This window comes from Oncorhynchus tshawytscha, linkage group LG19, assembly GCF_018296145.1.
Source record: "Oncorhynchus tshawytscha isolate Ot180627B linkage group LG19, Otsh_v2.0, whole genome shotgun sequence".
In the NCBI taxonomy this organism is placed as follows: Eukaryota; Metazoa; Chordata; class Actinopteri; order Salmoniformes; family Salmonidae; genus Oncorhynchus; species Oncorhynchus tshawytscha.
In genome coordinates this window covers 26584267-26606837 of record NC_056447.1, presented here as the reverse complement: position 1 = coordinate 26606837, position 22571 = coordinate 26584267, and the positions used below count along the sequence as shown (strand labels likewise).

General features: G+C 44.8%; 1 protein-coding gene across 4 annotated transcripts in view; it reads right to left on the bottom strand.

Annotated features, from left to right (window-relative positions):
- LOC112218561 (myocyte-specific enhancer factor 2A) overlaps window positions 1-22571 on the bottom strand; it is a 91891-nt gene that overhangs the window by 37872 nt on the left and 31448 nt on the right. For all 4 annotated transcript variants that reach the window (XM_024379449.2, XM_024379447.2, XM_024379450.2 and 1 more), the window contains exons 3-4: window positions 18008-18205; window positions 4271-4474 (exon numbers count right to left, since the gene is read on the bottom strand). In XM_024379449.2, coding sequence (XP_024235217.1) covers window positions 4271-4474; window positions 18008-18061 — 258 coding nt within the window. In that variant the 5' untranslated portion in view covers window positions 18062-18205. The remainder of the gene's footprint in view (window positions 1-4270; window positions 4475-18007; window positions 18206-22571) is intronic.

The window sequence follows — 22571 nt, the reverse complement described above, 5'->3', positions numbered from 1 at the left end:
ATTCCTGTGAAGTTGATTCCAGGGAATTGCAGCTAGACAGTGAGGAGTCTGTATTCAGAGTTGCAGTAGAAGGTTATAGAATAGCTAAAGGAAGATTTCATTAGTTGGGGAGGAAGAGGAGAAGGGATGATTTGATTATTTTAATTACCTACAGCAGCATTTTCATTTGAGGTACAAATAGAATTCAATAATAAACACAACAACACTGTAGGACAGCACCCAAATCCAGACATGAACAGCAGTGATCTACTATACAGGGTAGTATGACATATGCAAGCTGGTCTGTCTGTTTCTTTATCACAGTGATATTGATCCAGTTGAAATGCATTTGATCTATCCTCTGTACATCAGCCTTAATACAGATTCTCAGATAAAAGGTTCACAGGTTTCTCACTGCAAACTGCTAGTAAAGAAAGGGTACCAGAAACTAAAATGATCCTGTAAAGGCAAGCTTTTCTTCTCTACTTGCCCCTGTGTTCACTCAGCACAGGAAAACGGCATGGCAAGGAATGACGTTTTCTCTGGCAATATATGTTCTATAAAGTCCTTAGAGACCCAGACAGGCTTGCCCTAACCTCTGAGGAAAGGAAACAGTACATCAATCCATCCAGCATAGCTACTCAGTAAATAAAAGGTTGCTCTGAGAGCCGGGTCTTTGAAAGGTGAGACGCAGATGAGATCAGATGGGAACAGGGAGACTTGTAATCAGACGGAGAAGTGGACGTGATCCACAAAGGGAGATTTCATGCAACAGTTCACCTGTCGCCCGGAGTGTTGCTGCAGTTCAGACCACCACACACACCGCACACACATTTATGCTCAGGCACAGCGATCTCAGCCTGCTGCTCTGGTCTCCACAGCGAGCCAAGTTTGAGACAAAATCCATAGCCCTCCACTGGGTTATCAAACTGTGCCCCAGGCATGTCTCCATCTGAGGAAAACACGGCAATTGCTCTCCCACACTGCAAGGCCCAGCCTTTATCTACAGATGGTACTACTGAGCAGGAATGTGACCTTTGATTTGGCTTCGCACATGGAATTGGAACGTATGCTGCCCAATGAAAACTCAGAAAGGATTTGCTTGGCCTCATTTGCTCACCTGCAAGGCAGGTGAGCAAATGACTGTGTGGCAATTATCAGTTTAATGCAATTTCTACATTTAGAGGAGTGTCAGGGTGAGTGTCTCCATGTGAGACACATCACTACAGAGACCAGTGGAGGCTGCTGAGGGGAGGACGGCTCATAATGATGTCTGGAACAGAGTAAATGGAATGGCATCAAACACATTGAAACCATGTGTTTGATGTATTTGATACCATTCCACTTATTCCACTCCAGCCATTACCACGAGTCCGTCCTCCCCAATTAAGGTGCCACCAACCTCCTGTGACAGAGGGAGAGAGAGAGAGAAAGTGAAAGACACAGAGAGGGAGGGAGTGAGATCTATCCATTATAGACCCATTCTGTGCTTCTCTCACCCATTTACGCTAAGAAGGGAACTATTGCTTCATTCGGCGTGCAGTCTATATCCCAATGACACTGACTACACCCAGATAGGGAAGCAGCAGACAGATAGACATTCAGATCATGGCATAAAATACAATTTGTGCTTTTGTTATTTCAAAAGGATCGTCCGTGTTTTAATGATAAATCTATTGGCAATCTCTGTGTTCTGTAAGAACGAAAGGACATTCTGAACATTTAATTTGTCTTTTATTGAAGACGCCACCTGGCTTTCTCTATATAAACACTTCACAACAGGATGCAGCCAACAGCCTGGGCTAGATCAGATAAGCCCACAGCAGACACTGAGCTCTATCTGACGGCTCTGACATTTGCTCTTGTGCCGCAGCACTTTTTGGAACAGTGAATGGTGGGTAGTGTGGAAATGTTCAGAATTGGAGCCTGGACAGGCCTGGTTACTTCTGCTCTGCTTCTTCACTTCTGAACCTTGGCCACATAGCCAGCAGGGTTAGAGGGATTTGCACATATCTGCACAGATGCTGGCCGAGTGAGCAGGGACAACGCTGCATTGTTCTCCCCTTTCGATCGCGCTGCAAGAGCAGGGCAGAATCCTTGCGAGTGGCTAGAGGGGCTATGAGGGACATGAACAGATCGCCACCAGCTTGTACTACACACTACACTTCAGTTAGTGGCAGTGCCCCCTAGAGATGACACTGTGTGCCCTGCAGAGTACAGTACATGACATTTACAAGATACAGCTAACATATACATCAATAAACTACAATGGCAAAAGGCATACACTACCGTACTGTAGAATCTGTACGGGAATCTCTACAAAAAGGAAACGCCTGTTTATTAAGAGCAAATGATGGATCCTCTTCCATCTGTGAGAAACAGTTTTAGTTGTTGTGCTTTGGTCCTGATGAATCCAAGAAGGACTCCCGAGTCACGGCAGAAAACAATCATAGGGTCACTTTTACATAATTGTGGAGTGTGTCCATGTATTTTTAATGCAGGTGAGACCCTGCTTAGCTCAGAGGGAGAGAGATCAGGGCCCCTGGTGGGGGACTGAGGCTGCTGGATGCCAGAGCACTGTTTTGCAGCTCTGCCAAGCAGGTAATTTACTAGCAGCAGTACCATGAATAAAATATACCAGGCACAGCTGACTCCTTTCATGCTATTGGATGCTAAGTGAAATAATTTTAAAAACATGGGATTCTTGGAATTTATGTATCATACATACTCTGTATCCCTTTCCTGCAGTCAAATGACTAGTGGCCTCATAGGTGGAATGTTATTCATATTTTTCATAATTTCATAATACACGCAGATAATTAGGTGTTTCTATGTCAAATGGTTTTGTTATATTTCTTCTGTGATGTATATAAAGAATAATATTGGGATACAAACTCAAAATTGAATACATTTCAACTCTATATCTGACATGGTACAGGTGTCCTCTTTTTTTAAGCCCATAACCATGTGTGTGAGGTGTATACTTTTGTTTCAAAGTAGATTTGTTTAAGACTATCAAGAAACCCTGATTTAGCCCACCACAGTGGTTAAACTCCTGATGTCTCTTTGTCGGACAGAGTAATAATAAGGTACAGTGCCTTCAGAAACTATTCCCACATCTTGCATTTTTTTTCACATTTTGTTGTATTATAAAGTGGGATGAAAATGTATTTAATTGTAATTTTTGTCGACGATCTATAAAAATGACTCTGTAATGTCAAAATGGAAGAAAAATTATATATTGTTTCTATTAATTAATGGAAAATTAAACACTATTATAAACTGGGTGGTTCGAGCCCTGAATGCTGATTGGCTGACAGCTGTGGTATCTCAGATCGTATACCACGGGTAAGACAAAACATGTATTTTACTGCTCTAATTACGTTAGTAACCAGTTTATAATAGCAATAAGGCACCTCGGGGTTTGTGCTTAAGAACAGCCCTTGGCCGTGGTATATTGGCCATATACCACACCCCTTTGGGCCTTATTGCTTAAATATATCTTGATTAGATAAGTATTCAACCCCCAAAGTCAATACCTGATAGAATCACCGTTGGCAGCAATTACAGCTGTGAGTCTTTCTGGGTAAGTCTCTAAGAGCTTTGCACACCTGGCACAAAATCGTGGCATAAAACGTCTAAAATCTTACAGTCTGCAAAGGCCTTTAGTGACGAATTAAGACACCAGCTTCAGAAAACAGTTTCTGAATAGGTTGAAAAACCACGAGTACGTCAGTAAGAGGTATTTGTATCCAGAAGGATCACATAATCACCCCCATTTTCTTTTCAGTGATGCTCTTGGCCGACAGATTAGGTAGGCTGGCATAACAAGTGGGTTCTTCTTCTTCTGTGAGTGTTTGGGCATGTAGACGGATACTAGCTGCCAGAAAGACCAAGTGCTGCCGGAATTCTCTCCAACACTCTTAGAGCCAATATGAATCTCTAAAGTATGTTCACTACACAATGCTGTGTAATGAAACCTAACATTTAAAGACTTTTTGTCGTAAATGGTGGTATAATAATTCTGCCATTCACCCATGCATGTATCTACAGTACAGTATCTGGGGGAAACAGGGTTTCCATACTGTTTGGACAGCTACTGAGTGTAGGCCTGTGCTGAACTCATCTCTCATAGCTTATCAGAGGCTGCAGACGTCCTCTGCCTGACTGGTAACTAAAAGGAAACTGTTACCGGCCCTTCAGTTTCCATTGACCAAACAGTGTATTTTTCCAACATAAGCATATACATGGTTTTCCTGCCATGGCACAGTGAAAATGTGAAGCCACTCACCTCGACAATGTCAGAGTTAGTTCTGCTCTCGTGGGGCTCGTTGTACTCAGTGTATTTGAGCAGGACCTTGTCCATGTCTGTGCTCGCATACTGAAACAGTTTGTTTGAGCTGTTGAATATGATCAGGGCTATCTCACAGTCACATAGAACGCTGAGCTCATAGGCCTTCTTCATTAGCCCAAACTTCCTCTTCGTGAAGGTAACCTGAGGAGACACAGACCAACATCATCAGTTACACACAGAACAAAATCAGATTCAAAAATTACTATTCAAATCCAGAAAATATGCATAAATAAATCCACACAGAATTTAGTATGCATGTATAAAAGACGGTGCTTAAACAGAATTGGAAATGATGTTGAACGGCAGCCTGAGGGTGTTTTTACTGCTTCGATAAGGGGTCAGGCTGCAGCTGCAACGTTTCAGAACTAAAAATAAGACACTTTCCTATCTCCATCTCTCATAATACACAAGTCATAAGTGTATCCCTTTAGGAAAACTACAGTGAGGATATGAGGCTGGTGTGACTGGTTAGCAGGCCAGAGGTCAGGCAGTGTAAAGTCATGTAGCGGTTCAGTAAGCTGAATCAGGGCATTGGGAACAGGAATCCGTACATTGCATTAGCTCCTGACTCCATGTACGGCCCCTGCATCACTCTGCCTGTAACACGAGCCCACAGACGGGACTGTAGGTCATTCATCATTCTGCCTGTAACACGAGCCCACAGGCGGGACTGTAGGTCATGCATCACTCTGCCTGTAACACGAGCCCACAGACGGGACTGCAGGTCATGCATCACTCCAGTGGTACTGACACCTAACCCTCTCTGCAGACTTTCTGTCCTGCATCTCTCAGCTCTGTCTCTGTGGTTTCCTGTACCTGATACACATGTCATTATGTAACACTGCGTTATTGCCTTTGCAGTACTGTATGCTATGACCCTCTTTCATTGTAAAACCTGATCCGGGCAAACAGGGAAACAAGGAGAACGTACAAGCTGTTCTGTAATGTTGTTTATGTGAAACACCTCCTCAATAGCATTTATGCAAGCTTATCATCCTCACAGTGTGCGTCATGTAAAGTGCATTCAGTTACAGTACACTGAGAGCTATGCTATGGATATGCCAGTGAAAGCTGTGCTTCAGGCCAAAGGAGAGTGAATGTGTCTGTATTCACTTCTGCCAATTTCACTGACCTACTAAGAGGAGCTGAGCAGATGAGCTGGCTTTGTTCAACTTTAATTGGTCACAGCTTGCGGCTACCCTCATTTAAAATGGCATAATGCAATATAGTCCTATGAGTTGCATAGCTTATCTGTCTCCACTCAGACAGTGGGGTCACTCCAACTGTGAAAAATGAATTTCAAATGTTCCACACTACAGGTAATTACACAGGTCCATTATAAATCTGGGAGACACACAGACCCATTCCACATGTAATTTGACAGTCACTGCTCCCATGTCAGGTGTGGTCATGATGACAAAACCAAATACCAGAATGACATTCCCTAAAATGACATATTTTAATAGTATGAGTTGGAAGTCTTAGAACATGTTAAAGGCCCAGTGCCGTCGAAATTCTGTTTTTCCTGTGTTTTGTATCATATTGTACAACAGCTGATGAAACTAACACTGTAAAAGTGTGAAAAAGTCTGATAAGTGTTATTTCCTGACAGTTGCTGGTTGAAAATACAATCTACACAGGACCTTCTAATGAGCAGGTTTTTTATTATTATAATTGTAATATTGTTTTTATTATTTTACCCCCTTTTCTCCCCAATTATTAGTTACAGACTTGTCCCATCCCTGCAACTCCTGTACAGACTCGGGAGAGGCGAAGGTCAAGACGATCTGCTCACTTAACCCAGAAGCCAGTGGCACCAATGTGTCAGATGAAACACTGTACACCTGGAGACTGTGTCAGTGTGCTCTGTTCCCAGCCCGCCACAGGAGTCGCTAGAGCACGAAGAGACAAGGACAACCCAGCCGGCCAAACCCTCCCCTAACCCGGACGACGCTGGGCCAATTGTGAGTCGCCTCATGGGTCTCCCGGTCAGGGGCCGGCTGAGGCACAGCCCGGTATCAAACCAGAAAATGCAGTAACGCATCTAGCACTGCGATGCAGTGCCTTAGAACGCCACGCCACTCGGGAGGCCCTAATGAGCAGTTTTGCATGCGTGGAGTTTGGGCTTGCCTGGTGACATCACAGACATTGCAGTAAATTAGTTAATTAGTTAATAGACCAATGAAAGAGAGTTCCACCACTTTTCAACCTCATATACATTATCTACAGCACCATACGAGTGTCTACATATGTGAAAACGGTATGTTTCTATGGTCTGTGGTTAAATAGATAAGAACGGTCCTAAACAATGCTTGTACGTGACAGGGTAGGACTAAAAGTACGAAAATGATTTTCAAAACCTGCAACAAGTTTCCAGCAAAACGGAATGTATTGTCTTGCTCCCCACGTCACTGTGAATCTCATAGTGTTTCAAAATCACCGCTTTGGCTTTTGATGATGTCATCAGGTTGAACTTTCTTACTTTAGATTTTTTTCTACAAAACATAGTGCGCCATTTTCACATATGTAAACACTGGTAATGTACTGGAGATAATGAAAATGATGTAGAAAATGTTTGTAATTGCCTATTAATTGTTACCCAGATTTGATATTGATGTAAAAACATCTGCATTCACAGTAAGTTTGACATATGGATGTATACGAGTCCTGCTGGAGAGCAACTCCTCTATATATTGGTTTTGTGCATGTCATGGTGCTTATTTGTGCTGTGGTGGTAATACGCTCCATGAGGGCAGACAAGGGTATGTGCAGTCTTTGTATCCTTGGTCCACAGAGGACCATTCCCCACTCCGTTCTCATCAGACCTGACTATAAACACAGTACAGTAGGCTACAGTAGCTCCTGGTGCAGGTTAATGGACCTGTGTGTGACAGGTCAAACCACCTGACAATGACCTCCCTTGACTCACACTCCTTCTCAGAGCTGCTTGCTTGCTTACTTGTTTGTTTAATCGGCTGGAAAGCACCTACTGTCATGTGGGGAAATGATTAACAAATGGACTGCATTTTAGCAGATGAGTATGTCTGCTAAGCTAAGCCATGGAGGGAGGGAGCATTACCTTTCAGCAGGAAGCAGGAAGCTAACACTGGGTGAATGAACTGAACTGGTGAGCTGGGACTTTGTTCCACCTGGCTGGGCTGGCTCTCGGTGTGCTGAGTGGAAGAGCAGGGCCACAGTGCTGTGCTGACCTAGGCTCCTGCTTCATTTCACCCAGAGGAGCACAGAGACCCTGCTTCGTTCCGCATTGCCCCTGCAGAGACAGCTGCTTACCCTTAAAGAGGCGTGTTCCCTATTCTATTGTACTGTCTGTATCCTTGCACTGACTGGACACACTGTAGGACGCATGTCTGACATGGTTTCTGTTCTGTATGCCCTGATCAAAGAAGAGAATACAGACATGGCAAATAATATGTCCACATACTGTGCTTCATACTAATGTACAACAAGGTATATTTTCATCATAAAAAAGCTCTTAGATGCAGCGAGACCAAGCCCTTTGTGTCATGACTATCAGTAGCCTACACCGCAGAGTTGAGTCTTTGCTGAGGCGTGGGCCTTTGGGTTGACACCCCCCACCCACTGTCCTCTATGGGGTGACTGCCTGGTGAGACAGTGGAAAACCACAGACATGCTTGAGGTCACGTGGGCTAGTCTGTAGGCAGGGTTTTCTATTGCTCACCGCGTCAAAGACACCCACACACATAGGCACCATTCTATGGGTTCCTCAAGAATTTGGATGGTGCTTCAAGAGTAATGATTATGTTTAGTTAATGTACCGTCTAATTCGTGCAATGACAGTGACAGCGAAAGGAGAATCCACTGTAAATCATGTGGAACAAACTACTTTAGGGTACCACAAGTTACTAGTGTGCTACTGTTATCCTCTGCCAAGCAATCAACTGCAAATATAGAAAAAACAAATGACTCAACTATTTTAAACTCTAAATATAAAATGGATCCATTTCTCCAACTTTCTGCAGCCTTTGATAAGGTCATTATAATAAGCCACACAATGCCTAGCAGAGAGACAGTAATTATATTAGCATTTCTCACCTGATTGTGCGCCTGGCTGAAAACCTTGACCTTTTCAGATTCTCTCTCACTGCTAGTGACGAGCTGGGGGTGCTAATTCTGCTCTCATAGAAAACTTTCTCCAACTACTTTTCCTTCAGGTCTCCACCCCTCATCCTATCTATGAACTGCATGCCTCAGGCATTGTGCTTCCGAAATTCTCCATTGACAACTGTAGTCAGTAATTAAATGTGGGAAGATGAACGAAGAGGATGTTCAATAGAATGTTTAGCTTGGTCAAGTGGTGGTTTTATGTGTAGAACTACTATACTGTATAGCATTTGTTGCCAGAGATCAAGCTGAGTGCATGGTCATCTTGCTCTGCCATGATATGAACTGAATACCAAATGATCCTGTCTCCAGAGAATGACAATGATGGAGGGACCTGTCACTCGTCGGGTCTATCAATTTCCAGGAGTCAACATGACAAACAGGCCATCAGGGCTGGCTTTGGGGTGATAGAGGTGATGCCGAGCCATTGAGGGAAAAGGGAGATGGAACTCCATGTCCACTCTAATGGTCTCCATGGCAGACAAGGGTGTGGAAGGATAGGTAGGCTTGGTTGGCTGCAGTGCATGTGTGCCCTGACACCAGCTGGGAGAGTGACCCAGGCCCCCTGGCTCCTTGGCTGTACAGTACTAGGCACAAGGCCTTCCCTCCTGTCCTGTCTGGCTGGATCAGCTCTCACAGGGAGGATGGACAGCTCCAGGACCCCTGTGCCAATGGACCCCCGCAGGATCAAGAGGCCTGACCCACCAGCTGGGCTTGACCTTGGAACCTAAGTGGACAATCCTTCCCATTAGACCACAAGAAATGAGCCCACCACTCCAACCTCCTCTGATAGGTCTATATTGATACTGGATGTATAGAGTTTACTCGGCTGAGCCGGTGAGAGGACTGGTGCTAGAAAATAATGTAATTATCATTCCTTATTGGTTGTAATTTGAATCATTAAATTCATAACGGTCTGTCTGTCCTGATGGGTAGAAAAGGTTGAATAATCTCATTGGCTCTGCTTTTCAATCTGACAACAGGAGCAGACCATTATACTTCCCTCACTAACCTCTTGCTAATACTTCACCATTGGAAAACAAAACATAATTTTTCCTGTTTCACATATAGCTGCTACCCTCTCATTTGTAAGGCAGTTAAACATTATATTTTTTCAAACATGCGTCATAGATGCACTCCACCTAGCCTCCCCTGTTTTCCACCACTTCACCTTCCTTTATTCCCTCTCCATTCTCTACCAACAAGGTTTTTACCTGTTAAATAAATAATGGAGTTGGCCCTGGAGCTTTCAGAGTTTCAGAGTGGGGAGAGAAAGAGATGAAAAATAGAGATGTGCTCTGCTGCTCCCTGGTGAGAGAGGGAGAGGGAGAGGGGGAGAGAGAGAGAGAGAGAGAGAGAGAGAGAGAGAGAGAGAGAGAGAGAGAGAGAGAGAGAGAGAGGGAAAGAGAGAGCAGCACTGTGCCCACAGCAAGGGCAGGCAACCCTCCACCCAGCAGAAAAATCATCAAACTTTTAATGACTTGGGCAATTACCCCCAGTGAGCCTGCTTAATGGCATCCAGAGGACGTCATTAGACACGAGGAGCTAACTACGTAGCGTTCCCTGGGCCAGACACAGCCAGTCACACTTTTTTCTTACAGTAGTGAGTGCAAACATTTTCATACTTTATCATAACTGGTCCCCCGTGGGAATCGAACCCACAACACTGCCTTTGCAAGCACTGTGCTCTACCAACTGAGCCACCACAAAACAAGGTCACTCTGTACCTTCCAATGTCCTTTCACTGGGAGGGAGTCCCCAGCACACGCTGCTACTAAAAAGCCCCACCGTCTCCTCCATGGCCTCTCACATAGTCTTTGTCTCCTAGTACAACATAACAATCACAACACAATCAGGCCACAGCAGAGAGTTTCTCTGTTTGAAAGGCACTTCTCGTCAGGTCATGTGAGGCAAATTATATTATTAAATCAGATTCCCCCTCAGGGAATCATCTCAGAACATTCCCCTACTCTTGAATTATTCAGCCAGATTCTCTAAATGAGACAGGTGTGTGTTATCATTTGGAGTATTAATTGTAGGGTGGTGCACTTGGGTAAATCAAGTGGCTGGGCTGAGCTGAGGATTGATCCATCCATAGTGATTCTGTTGTCGAGCTCCATTATAGAATTCATCGTTTACACAGGTTTGCAATTAGTATGTCAGGCAGGCTGTTCTGCTCAGTGAGACTGGCTGAGCTGAGGTTTCTACCTGACAGGACCTCAGCCGCCATCTTTCATACACCTAGAGTATGAAGAGAAGGAACGCAGTAGAACCAAAGGGGGGGGGGGGACCTAGGGTGAGCATCATAAAATAATTCTAAGTTCATGAAATCTATTCATGAAAAAGTGATTTGGTTATTAATACATTTTAGAGAATTGACAGATGAGTCAATCCAAAGGAAAGCAAGAAACTTCCTAGAAATGACATAGTTTACATGCTCTGCCTGAGCTCTGCATGGGCTCTGCCTGAGCTCTGCATGGGCTCTGCCTGAGCTCTGCATGGGCTCTGCCTGAGCTCTGCATGGGCTCTGCCGCAGCTCTGCATGGGCTCTGCCTGAGCTCTGCATGGGCTCTGCCTGAGCTCTGCATGGGCTCTGCCTGAGCTCTGCATGGGCTCTGCCGCAGCTCTGCATGGGCTCTGCCGGAGCTCTGCATGGGCTCTGCCTGAGCTCTGCATTGGCTCTGCCTGAGCTCTGCATGGGCTCTGCCTGAGCTCTGCATGGGCTCTGCCTGAGCTCTGCATGGGCTCTGCCTGAGCTCTGCCTGAGCTCTGCATGGGCTCTGCCTGAGCTCTGCATGGGCTCTGCCTGAGCTCTGCATGGGCTCTGCCTGAGCTCTGCATGGGCTCTGCCTGAGCTCTGCCTGAGCTCTGCATGGGCTCTGCATGGGCTCTGCCTGAGCTCTGCCTGAGCTCTGCATGGGCTCTGCCTGAGCTCTGCATGGGCTCTGCCTGGCTCTGCATGAGCTCTGCATGGGCTCTGAGCTCTGCCTGAGCTCTGCATGGGCTCTGCCTGAGCTCTGCATGGGCTCTGCCTGAGCTCTGCCTGGGCTCTGCCTGAGCTCTGCCTGGGCTCTGCCTGAGCTCTGCCTGAGCTCTGCATGGGCTCTGCCTGAGCTCTGCATGGGCTCTGCCTGAGCTCTGCCTGAGCTCTGCATGGGCTCTGCCTGAGCTCTGCCTGAGCTCTGCATGGGCTCTGCCTGAGCTCTGCCTGAGCTCTGCATGGGCTCTTGAGGCTAATCTTTCTGCCATAAAGCGTGAAAGGTCAACAACCCTTCCAGAGCACTTCCAGTGTTGATGTTAGGAGAACACCCCTGCTGCTGTCCCCGTGCAGCGTCCTGTATTACCACACTATTTAATTAGGAATTACGGCAAATTTCAAAAATGTTTCTATGCTCCTAAACCCCTCTGACGCATTATTGGACTGTCTGTCAAAGTGGGAGAGCGAGGTAGAGCTAGAGTGAGGTAGAGCTAGAGCGAGGTAGAGCTAGAGCAAGGTAGAGCTAGAGCAAGGTAGAGCAAGGTAGAGCGAGGTAGAGCTAGAGCGAAAGCTACGTCACCAGGTTATGCAGCCCCCCACTCTCACTGCAGCGCTAGATAGGACTTTGTGGAATAATGCAAATCTACGAAAAATATAAACATCCTGTCACAGAAATTACTACATTCTGGAAGTCCAATCGATTGTGAGATATGGCATATACATTTTATGTGATAAAGTTGGGTCACGGGTTCACAATTTGACCTTTTCTGAGACCTCTGCCAAGCAAGGAGGGAGAGGCGGGAGAGGCGAATGTCGAGAGCCGTAAGTCCTCCAAAACACAAACCAACCAGGCAGCACTGCTTTGTGACACAATGCCCACTTAACCCAGATGCCAGCCACACCAATGTGTTGGAGGAAACACCGTACACCTGGCGACGGTGTCAGCGTGCACTGCACCCGGCCCACCGCTGGAGCTGCTAAGGACATCCCTGCCGGCCAAACCCTCCCTAACCCGGATGACGCTGGGCTAATTGTGCACCGCCCCATGGGTCTCCCAGTCACAGCCGGCTGCGACAGAGCCTGGACTCGAACCCAGACTCTATAGTGGTACTGCGATGCAGTATCTTAGACCACTGCGCCACTCAGGAGGCTGACAATGACCTTGACCTTATAGTGTATTTGTGTGGCTACGATGCCATCTTTAGAGGCCAACATTTTCTGCTTGGTTTCCGGTGCATTGAAAAACGAATGAAATAGACTACTACCAAGGTCTGATGATGCTTCTGACAATATAGTAAAAGGCGTGTTGTGTTGGGTGATGTGCTAAAGTCTGTAGGCTATATTGAAAACGGCCGGTGTGTTGTGCTTATGAGGAGACCCTCCTGTGTGTTGTTGCATGAGCTGACTGCTATTTCCTCTTTGCTTGGCTAGAGATCTCAGAAAATGTAAAAATGTGAACCCGAGACCCAAATGTATCATATAAAATGTATATGCCATATCTCACAATCGACTGGACTTCCCGAATGTAGTATTTTTTCGCTGTGACAAAACGTGTATATTTTCTGCATATTTGCGCTGTAGTGAGTGGGGGGCTGTGTAACCCTGTGACCAAGCTCCAAGTGAGAAAGGTGCACACTTTGACAGACAGTCCTACAACAAGTCAGAGGGGTTTAGAAACATAGTGACATTTTAGAAATATGCCGTTATTCCCCATTAATGCTATGAATACGGATTGCTGGCCATGCGGAAAAAGATTCTAACTGTCTTCTGATAATGAGCCAGAATGCTAATGGCCATTCCCCCTTGGTTAGGAGCACACCCCAGGGAAAGGGGACTGTGTGCTTCATGGTCCATAGAGAGAAGATACACACACATCACATTATCATGGTGAAGTTTTATTGTAGCAGCACTCCCAGTGTTTTCACAGTGTGCCCTATTCTCATAGAAGAGTAATGGCAGCGCCTGGGCTCTTCTGATAACCATTCTGGGAGATGTAGAAGTGTGACATTTCAAAATCGTATTGTGAAAAAATCAAGGCAACGGTAAACATGTCGTCCCCCACGAATGATGCAGCGCACCCTTAGACCAATCAGTGTGATTTTGTAAATGATGGATCTCTATGGTAAGACGCATCATGTGAGAATGCTATTAATTGACTACAGCTCAGTGTTCAACACCATATTACCCTGGTGGTGCCAGAATGACAACTTATCCCTCAAAGTAACCAAGACTAAGGAGATGATTGTGGACTACAGGAAAAGGAGGACTGAGCACGCCCCCATTCTCATAGATGGGGCTGTAATGGAGCAGGTTGAGAGCTTCAAGTTCCTTGGTGTCCACATCACCAACAAACTAGAATGGTACAAACATCCAAGACAGTCGTGAAGAGGGCACGGCAAAACTTATTCCCCCTCAGGAAACTAAAAAGATTTGGCATGGGTCCTCAGATCCTCAAAAGGTTCTACAGCTGCAACATCGAGAGCATCCTGACTGGTTGCATCACTGCCTGGTACGGCAATTGCTTGGAGGGTAGTGCGTACCGCCCAGTACATCACTGGGGCTAGGGTGCCTGCCATCCAGAACCTCTACACCAGGCGGTGTCAGAGGAAGCCCCTAAAAATGGTCAAAGACCCCAACCAGCCCATCATAGACTGTTCTCTCTTCTACTGCATGGCAAGTGGTAACGGAGTGCATCAGTCTAGGACAAAAAGGCTTCTCAACAGTTTTTACCCCCAAGCCATAAGACTCCTGAACAGGTAATCAAATGGCTACCCAGACTATTTGCATTGTGTGCCCCCCCAAGCCCTCTTTTACGCTGCTGCTACTCTCTGTTTATCATATATGCATAGTCACTTTGACTATACAGTCATGTACAGTGGGGAGAACAAGTATTTGATACACTGCCGATTTTGCAGGTTTCCCTACTTACAAAGCATGTAGAGGTCTGTAATTTTTTATCATAGGTACACTTCAACTGTGAGAGACGGAATCTAAAACAAAAATCCAGAAAATCACATTGTATGATTTTTAAGTAATTAATTTGCATTTTATTGCATGACATAAGTATTTGATACATCAGAAAAGTAGAACTTAATATTTGGTACAGAAACCTTTGTTTGCAATTACAGAGATCATATATTTCCTGTAGTTCTTGACCAGGTTTGCACACACTGCAGCAGGGATTTTGGCCCACTCCTCCATACAGACTATCTCCAGATACTTCAGGTTTCGGGGGTGTCGCTGGGCAATACGGACTTTCAGCTCCCTCCAAAGATTTTCTATTGCGTTCAGGTCTGGAGACTGGCTAGGCCACTCCAGGACCTTGAAATGCTTCTTACGGAGCCACTCCTTAGTTGCCCTGGCTGTGTGTTTTGGGTCGTTGTCATGCTGGAAGACCTAGCCACGACCCATCTTCAATGCTCTTACTGAGGGAAGGAGGTTGTTGGCCAAGATCTCGCGATACATGGCCCCATCCATCCTCCCCTCAATACGGTGCAGTCGTCCTGTCCACTTTGCAGAAAAGCATCCCCAAAGAATGATGTTTTCCACCTCCATGCTTCAGGGTTGGGATGGTGTTCTTGGGGTTTTACTCATCCTTCTTCTTCCTCCAAACACGGCGAGTGGATTTTAGACCAAAAAGCTCTATTTTTGTCTCATCAGACCACATGACCTTCTCCCATTCCTCCTCTGGATCATCCAGATGGTCATTGGCAAACAACAGGCAGGCCTGGACATGCACTGGCTTGAGCAGGGGGACCTTGCGTGCGCTGCAGGATTTTAATCCATAATGGCGTAGTGCGTTACTAATGGTTTTCTTTGAGACTGTGGTCCCAGCTCTCTTCAGGTCATTGACCAGGTCCTGCTGTGTAGTTATGGGCTGACCCCTCACCTTCCTCATGATCATTGATGCCCCACGAGGTGAGATCTTGCATGGAGCCCCAGACCGAGGGTGATTGACCGTCATCTTGAACTTCTTCTATTTTCTAATAATTGCACCAACAGTTGTTGCCTTCTCACCAAGCTGCTTGCCTATTGTCCTGTAGCCCATCCCAGCCTTGCGCACATCTACAATTTTATCCCTGATGTCCTTACACAGCTCTCTGGTCTTGGCCATTGTGGAGAGGTTGGAGTCTGTTTGATTAAGTGTGTGGACAGGTGTACGGTATACAGGTAACGAGTTCAAACAGGTGCAGTTAATACAGGTAATGAGTGGAGAACAGGAGGGCTTCTTAAAGAAAAACCAACAGGTCTGTGAGAGCCAGAATTCTTACTGGTTGGTAGGTGATCAAATTCTTATTTCATGCAATCAAATGCAAATGAATTACTTAAAAATCATACAATGTGATTTTCTGGATTTCTGTTTTAGATTCCGTCTCTCACAGTTGAAGTGTACCTATGATAAAAATTACAGACCTCTACATGCTTTGTAAGTAGGAAAACCTGCAAAATCGGGAGTGTATCAAATACTTTTTCTCCCCACTGTACATACTACCTCAATTGGCCGAACCAACCAATGCCCCCGCACATTGGCTAGCCAGCTATCTGCATTGTGTCCTGCCACCCAACACCCGCCAACCCCACTTTTACACCACTGCTACTCTCTGTTCATCATATCATATGCATAATCCCTTTAACCATATCCACATGTACATACTACCTCAATCAGCCTGACTAACCGGTGCCTGTATATAGCCTGGCTACTGTATATAGCCTCGCTACTGTTATTTTTCACTGTCTTTTTACTGTTGGTTTATTTATTTACTTACCTATTGTTCACCTTATAATTTTTTGCCCTGTTGGTTAGAGCCTGTAAGTAAGCAATTCACTGTAAGGGTGTATTCGGAGCAAGTGACAAATTAACTTTGATTTGATTTGATCATTCACGCAAGTTTCATCAAAATCGAGCCAATGGTATCTGAGATATCGCGTTGGTTAGCTAGACTGATAATCCTGAGGGTTCACAGCCAATGTAGCAATCAGAAACAACCTGAACTGATGTTGTCGCTTACTTCCTTTTCCTTTTTTGCTGATGTCACAGGTCAGTGCAGATGGTGCAGATAATAAAGCTCTGGCAGGAGCCTGCTCTCACCTGGACTGCTATTTGGATCCCACCCAGAAGCAGGTGTTATGCTGATAATTGGCCCATCATGTAGATTTTGGTTTCTCACTTGGCTGAGCCGCATCCCACACAGTAACAGTCAGAGACATGGGGGGAGGGGGAGCAGCATTGAGGAGATGGGGCATGAGGTCTCATGTTATCACCCTCAGGAGGGTGAGCAAAACCTCAATTCGCTTTCTGTGTGCATGGCATAAAAGTTGTTTCACCCACTAGAGAGTACAAATTATATTTTGAGAGGGTGCGAATAGGATAAATCCTATTGGATCGGCCTCAAAGACCACGTCTCCATACTTTATCATGGGTAATGCAAAATATCAAACACATTGCTGTTCACAGGAATACCTACTACCTGACATATATCTACATATTCTGCATATGTAATGCAGAGATAAGAAAACTCTAGGGATTTCGGTTCTCCACAGATACAGTCGGCCTCAGACAGTGGTTGAGCAGACAGGACGGTACTGTACTGTTTAAGCGGGTTATATTTAGCGTGAGCAGGCAAACAGAGTGAATTCCAGGGCAGGCCTCTCCTCTCTGTGGCTGGCCAGTACCAGATCCATGGCAGTTAGAGTTGAGGGAGAGAAGGGTGCTCTGTGTCCGGCTAACTGACCCACCCTACTAATGAGAGGGTGGTGTGGTGCAGTGGCTGCTCCTAATTACTACCAAGCAGCTGCAACCGCATGGAGCCGCGCGGAGCCCAGCGAGGGGCCCTTTCAGGCCAAGGGACAAGCCCTCCAGTGTGGAGAGGCCGCAGTCGCCCCACTTCGCCCCGCTCACTGCTCAGTGTTCTCGGTTCACTCCCACGCCAAGCAGCCCCCGCTGCAGCCTGCTATACTACTGCTGCTGCCTCATCAACTTCTCCTGCTGAAATTGCAGGGTAGCGGGGGAATCATGTCTGTAAATAAGGCTGCACTGACAAAAAAATGTCATGGTTCTTGTTTTTCTGGCTGGGGACTTTCTGTTCAGATTCATATTGTCACTGACAGCAGCTTCAGTTCCATAGAACAGGTATCTTATCCAAAATATTACCCAATATAGAAATGGCATTTTACTCCAACCCTTAAACTGGAGAGATATACTTTCTCTTAAAGGACTGGATAATGTTAATTTATTACAAACAATAAATGGTGTTTATTGGATTGAAAATACTTGAGTCACCAATTCACTCCAGAGAAAAGTGCTACCTCAAATAGAAATGGTTGCTATATGAAAACACACAATCCTGTGAAGTCAGTGGGCACTTTGAGTCCCTGTCAAGAATTCACCACAGGTGGTAAGCGGTGAGAAGACAACTCCTGTTTTCAACTCCAAGCGGAACAACACTGTAGGCCTCAGGTAGACAAGTGGGAGTAGCCTGCTGCCATTGGCTTGTGTGTGGAGAGAGAGGCATCTTTATGCTGAGTGGAGGGCAGGCGAGAGGGGTGACACTGACCTGCCTGTTCCTCTCATCCATGATCCTGGTGATCTGTATCTTCTTCCGTCCCATCTCTGCTTTCTGTTCGGTCTCTCTGACACCTCAAGAATATCAGAAAAACTACCGAGCTCGTCTTCTTCCTTATCTCCTAGCACATTGTACAACACTCTCTCTTCTCTCTCTCTGGCTCTGTCGTTTTCGTGACCACACCACAATCTGCAGAGAGAGAGAGAGAGAGAGAGAGAGAGAGAGAGAGAGAGAGAGAGAGAGAGAGAGAGAGAGAGAGAGAGAGAGAGAGAGAGAGAGAGAGAGAACAGAGTTAACATAACACCCAGTGATCTCTTCTCAGGCACAACAAAGCAGCCAATGGCTCTGTGTTCCATTCCCTGACACATACAGAGAGGTTATGAGACAGGCACCTTATCTCCTCACCTGCACTTCCACAGCAGCTGGAGCCACTGTCAGAACACTTCAGACTTAAAGGAGAAACTGTTCGGAAAATGCTAAACACAATTTATAAGTTCATCTGCTCTTTAGTGTTGAATAGGCCTGATTCAGAACCAATGATAAAAGTGCCTTTCAAGAGCTTTTCATACATAAGTGTGAAATTATCTTTTCCATTTTATGTTAGAAATGACTGCATTAAGCTCTTACTGAAGTACAAGTTGCCATGTGGAGCTGGTGTTGACTCCCAACCAAGTCAATGTCTACTGGGTATATCTGGCTTTGATCTTTAAGCCTAACAACCAGTAGCAGGATGACAGAATTACAGAGCTTTAACAACAAAAATTGTATCCTATTCTCTCTCGCTCTCTGTGTCTGTCTTACTCTCATATGTACACCAGTAGTCAGTCAAAAGTATTCCTAAGATGCCTGTGAAGACGGAGCACCAAGCTCCACTCTTCCTTGGCCAAAGCTTTTGACACGGGAGACCATTCCATTCTTGTGGGCCGGCTAAGGAGTATTGGTGTCTCTGAGGGGTCTTTGGCTTAGTTTGCTAACTACCTCTCTCAAAGAGTGCAGTGTTTAAAGTCAGAACATATGCTGTCTCAGACACTGCCTTTCCCCAAAGGTGTACCCCAAGGCTCGATCCTAGGCCCCACGCTCTTCTCAATTTACATCAAGAACATAGCTCAGGCAGCAGAAAGCTCTCTCATCCATTTATATGCAGATGATACAGTCTTATATTCATCTGGCCCCTCTCTGGATTTTGTGTTAAACGCTCTACAACAAAGCTTTCTTAGTGTCCAACAAGCTTTCTCTGCCCTTAACCTTGTTCTGAACACCTCCAAAACAAAGGTCATGTGGTTTGGTAAGAAGAATGCCCCTCTTCCCACAGGTGTGATTACTACATATGAGAGTTTAGAGCTTGAGGTAGTCACCTCATACAAGCACTTGGGAGTATGGCTAGACGGTACACTGTTCTTCTCTCAGCACATATCAAAGCTGCAGGCTAAAGTTAAATCTAGACTTGGTTTCCTCTATTGTAATCACTCCACTTTCACCCCAGCTGCCAAACTAACGCTGATTCAGCTACCCATGTTAGATAACGGAGACGTAATTTATAGATCGGCAGGTAAGGGTGCTCATGAGTGGCTAGATGGTCTTTAGCATTCGGCCATCAGATTTGCCACTAATGCTCCTTATAGGCCACATTACTGCACTCTATACTCCTCTGTAAACTGGTCATCTCTGTATAACCGTCGCAAGACCTATTGGTTGATGCTTATTTAGAAAACCCTCTTAGGCCTCACTCCCGCCTATCTGAGATATCTACTGCAGCCCTCATCCTCCACATACAACACCCGTTCTGCCAGTCACATTCTGTTAAAGGTCCCTAAAGCACACACATCCCTAAGTCGCTCGTATTGTCAATTCGCTACAGATAGCGACTGGAACGAGCTGCAACAAACACCCAAACTGACAGTTTTATCTCAATCTCGTCATTCCAAAACTCAATCATGGAAACTCTTACTGACAGTTGTGGCTGCTTTGCGTGATGTATTATTGTTTCTACCTTCTTGCCCTTTGTGCTGTTGTCTGTGCCCAATCATGTTTGTACCATGTGTTGTCATGTGTTGCTGCCATGCTATGTTATTGTCTTATAGGTCTCTCTTTATGTAGTGTTGTGTTGTCTCTCTTGTCATGATGTGTTTTATCCTTTATTTTGATTTGATTTATTTTTAATCCCAGCCCCTGTCCCCGCAGGAGGCCTTTTGCCTTTTGGTAGGAAGTCATTGTAAATAAGAATTTGATCTTAACTGACTTGCCTAGTTAAATAAAGGTGAAATAAATAAAAAATGATTTTTTTAAAATTCCTCATCTGATCCAGACCGCTGCCAGCTATGCTCTTCAGATGATTAAGAGTACACCCAGTCAGGTTTAAATCCTCTGAGGTAGATGAGGTAGTTCCCACGTGAGGTACTCTGTAACCTGGTTCAGACTCCAGCAGGCCCGGTGAACTTTGATCTCTGTTCTATGAGAGATAGATATCTCCCTGAAAGAGCATTCATCACTGACGCATGGAGATAATTTACAAGCAAATGGAAAAATGCTTATATTTCCTTTAGAAAAGAACCTCTGGGCAAGGTTAACATTGTAGTATTCAGCCTCGGTCCAGCAGAGATACAGTTAGCACCATAGACCAAAAAGCAGTGAGAGCTGACTAACATCATGGGACCAGAAATGGCCAGTTCCAGTGGCACACAGTAATTTTAGGCTTTGAGACACTGGCATTATAGTGTCTGGCTGTCTGAATCTAACCACTGTTAGGCAAACTCAACATGAGATCACCTAGCCAACAACCCCCAACCCACGCACGGCTGTCCACAGTAAGGAAACTAACTACACAAACCCCCTTGAAGAATTTCCCTAAACCACATCACAACAAGTCGGTGAGAACGACAGTGCTCTTTTTCATTCACTGTTTCCAAATACTCCTACTGACACTTTTTCTACTGGTGTGTCTGTATGAGTGTGTATTTCTGTCCGTCTCTCTCGCTTTGAAGAGCAGTTGACTTGCTTCTCTTGACACTACTGTACAATTGTAGGCCTACATCTGAAGACAGTGAACCACACACATTCAACCTCGTCTCTAAACTGTGAGAGGATCTGTCATAGCAGTCTAGTACAGTGCAGGTTCTTGTGGCATAATGCCTTGTGTCATGACATTTCTGTTACGTAAATATGAGGTGACAAGCTGAGGTCCCTCAGACACCAGGTTTGCTACTGCACTCTGCTTGGTACAGCTACTATCTGAAGAAAACACAGAAATAGATTTCCTTATTCTATCTGTAAATCAAATCAAAAATCACATTTTATTTGCCACATGCACTGAATACAACGGGTAGACCTTACCGTGAAATGCTTACTTATAAGCCCTTATCCAAAAATGCAGTTTTAAGAAAAATAAGAGTTAAGAAAATATTTACTAAAACTATTATTATTATATATTTTTTTAAACACAATAAAATAACAATAATAAGGCTATATACAGGCTATATACAGGCTATATACAGGCTATATACAGGATGTAGTTGGATCATTTTTGCTGGGTAGGAATAACATTTAACACAGTAAAAGTTTGATTTCCATTACAAAAATTCAGATCAGTTTTAGCATAATAAAAGGTGTTATAAATCTATGCATAACAACTGGTGAATGTTAAACCATGGTTCTCAAAAGAGACAGCAGATGGGAGACAGACAATCAACACCTGTACTGTTTTTATTTTCTTCTTCACTGATGCATTATGTATCAGTACATCTGTAGCATGTGTCGATTACTAAACCTTTTCACATAGCTGCCTAAACATAAAAAAAGTCTAAGTAAAAAGTACTTCAAAGTTAATCCATAACTGAACTAAAATAAATGCTTGTGGGTTAACTGCTTGATGGATGTGAAGTCAACTTGTTCACAGGTGTAAGAGTTACAGTTGAAATCAGTTACATACACTTAGGTTGGAGTCATTAAAACTCGTTTTTCAACCACTCCACAAATTTCTTGTTAACAAACTACTTTTGGCAAGTCGGTTAGGACATCGACTTTGTGCACGGCACAAGTCATTTTTCCAACAATTGTTTACAGACAGATTATTTCACTTATAATTCACTGTATCACAATTCCAGTGGTCAGAAGTTGACATACACTAAGTTGACTGTGCCTTTAAACAGCTTGGAAAATTCCAGAAAATGATGTCATGGCTTTAGAAGCTTCTGATAGGCTAATTGACATAATTTGAGTCAATTGGAAGTTTACCTGTGGATGTATTTCAAGGCCTACCTTCCAACTCAGTGCGTCTTTGCTTGACATAATTGGAAAATCAAAAGAAATCAGCCAAGACCTCAGACAAAAAATTGTAGACCTCCACAAGTCTGCTTCATCCTTGGGAGCAATTTCCAAACGCCTGAAGGTACCACGTTCATCTGTACAAACAATAGTACGCAAGTATAAACACCATGGGACCAAGCAGCCGTCATACCGCACAGGAAGGAGACGCGTTCTGGCTCCTAGAGATGAAAGTATTTTGGTGCGAAAAGTGCAAATCAATCCCACAACAACAGCAAAGGACCTTGTGAAGATG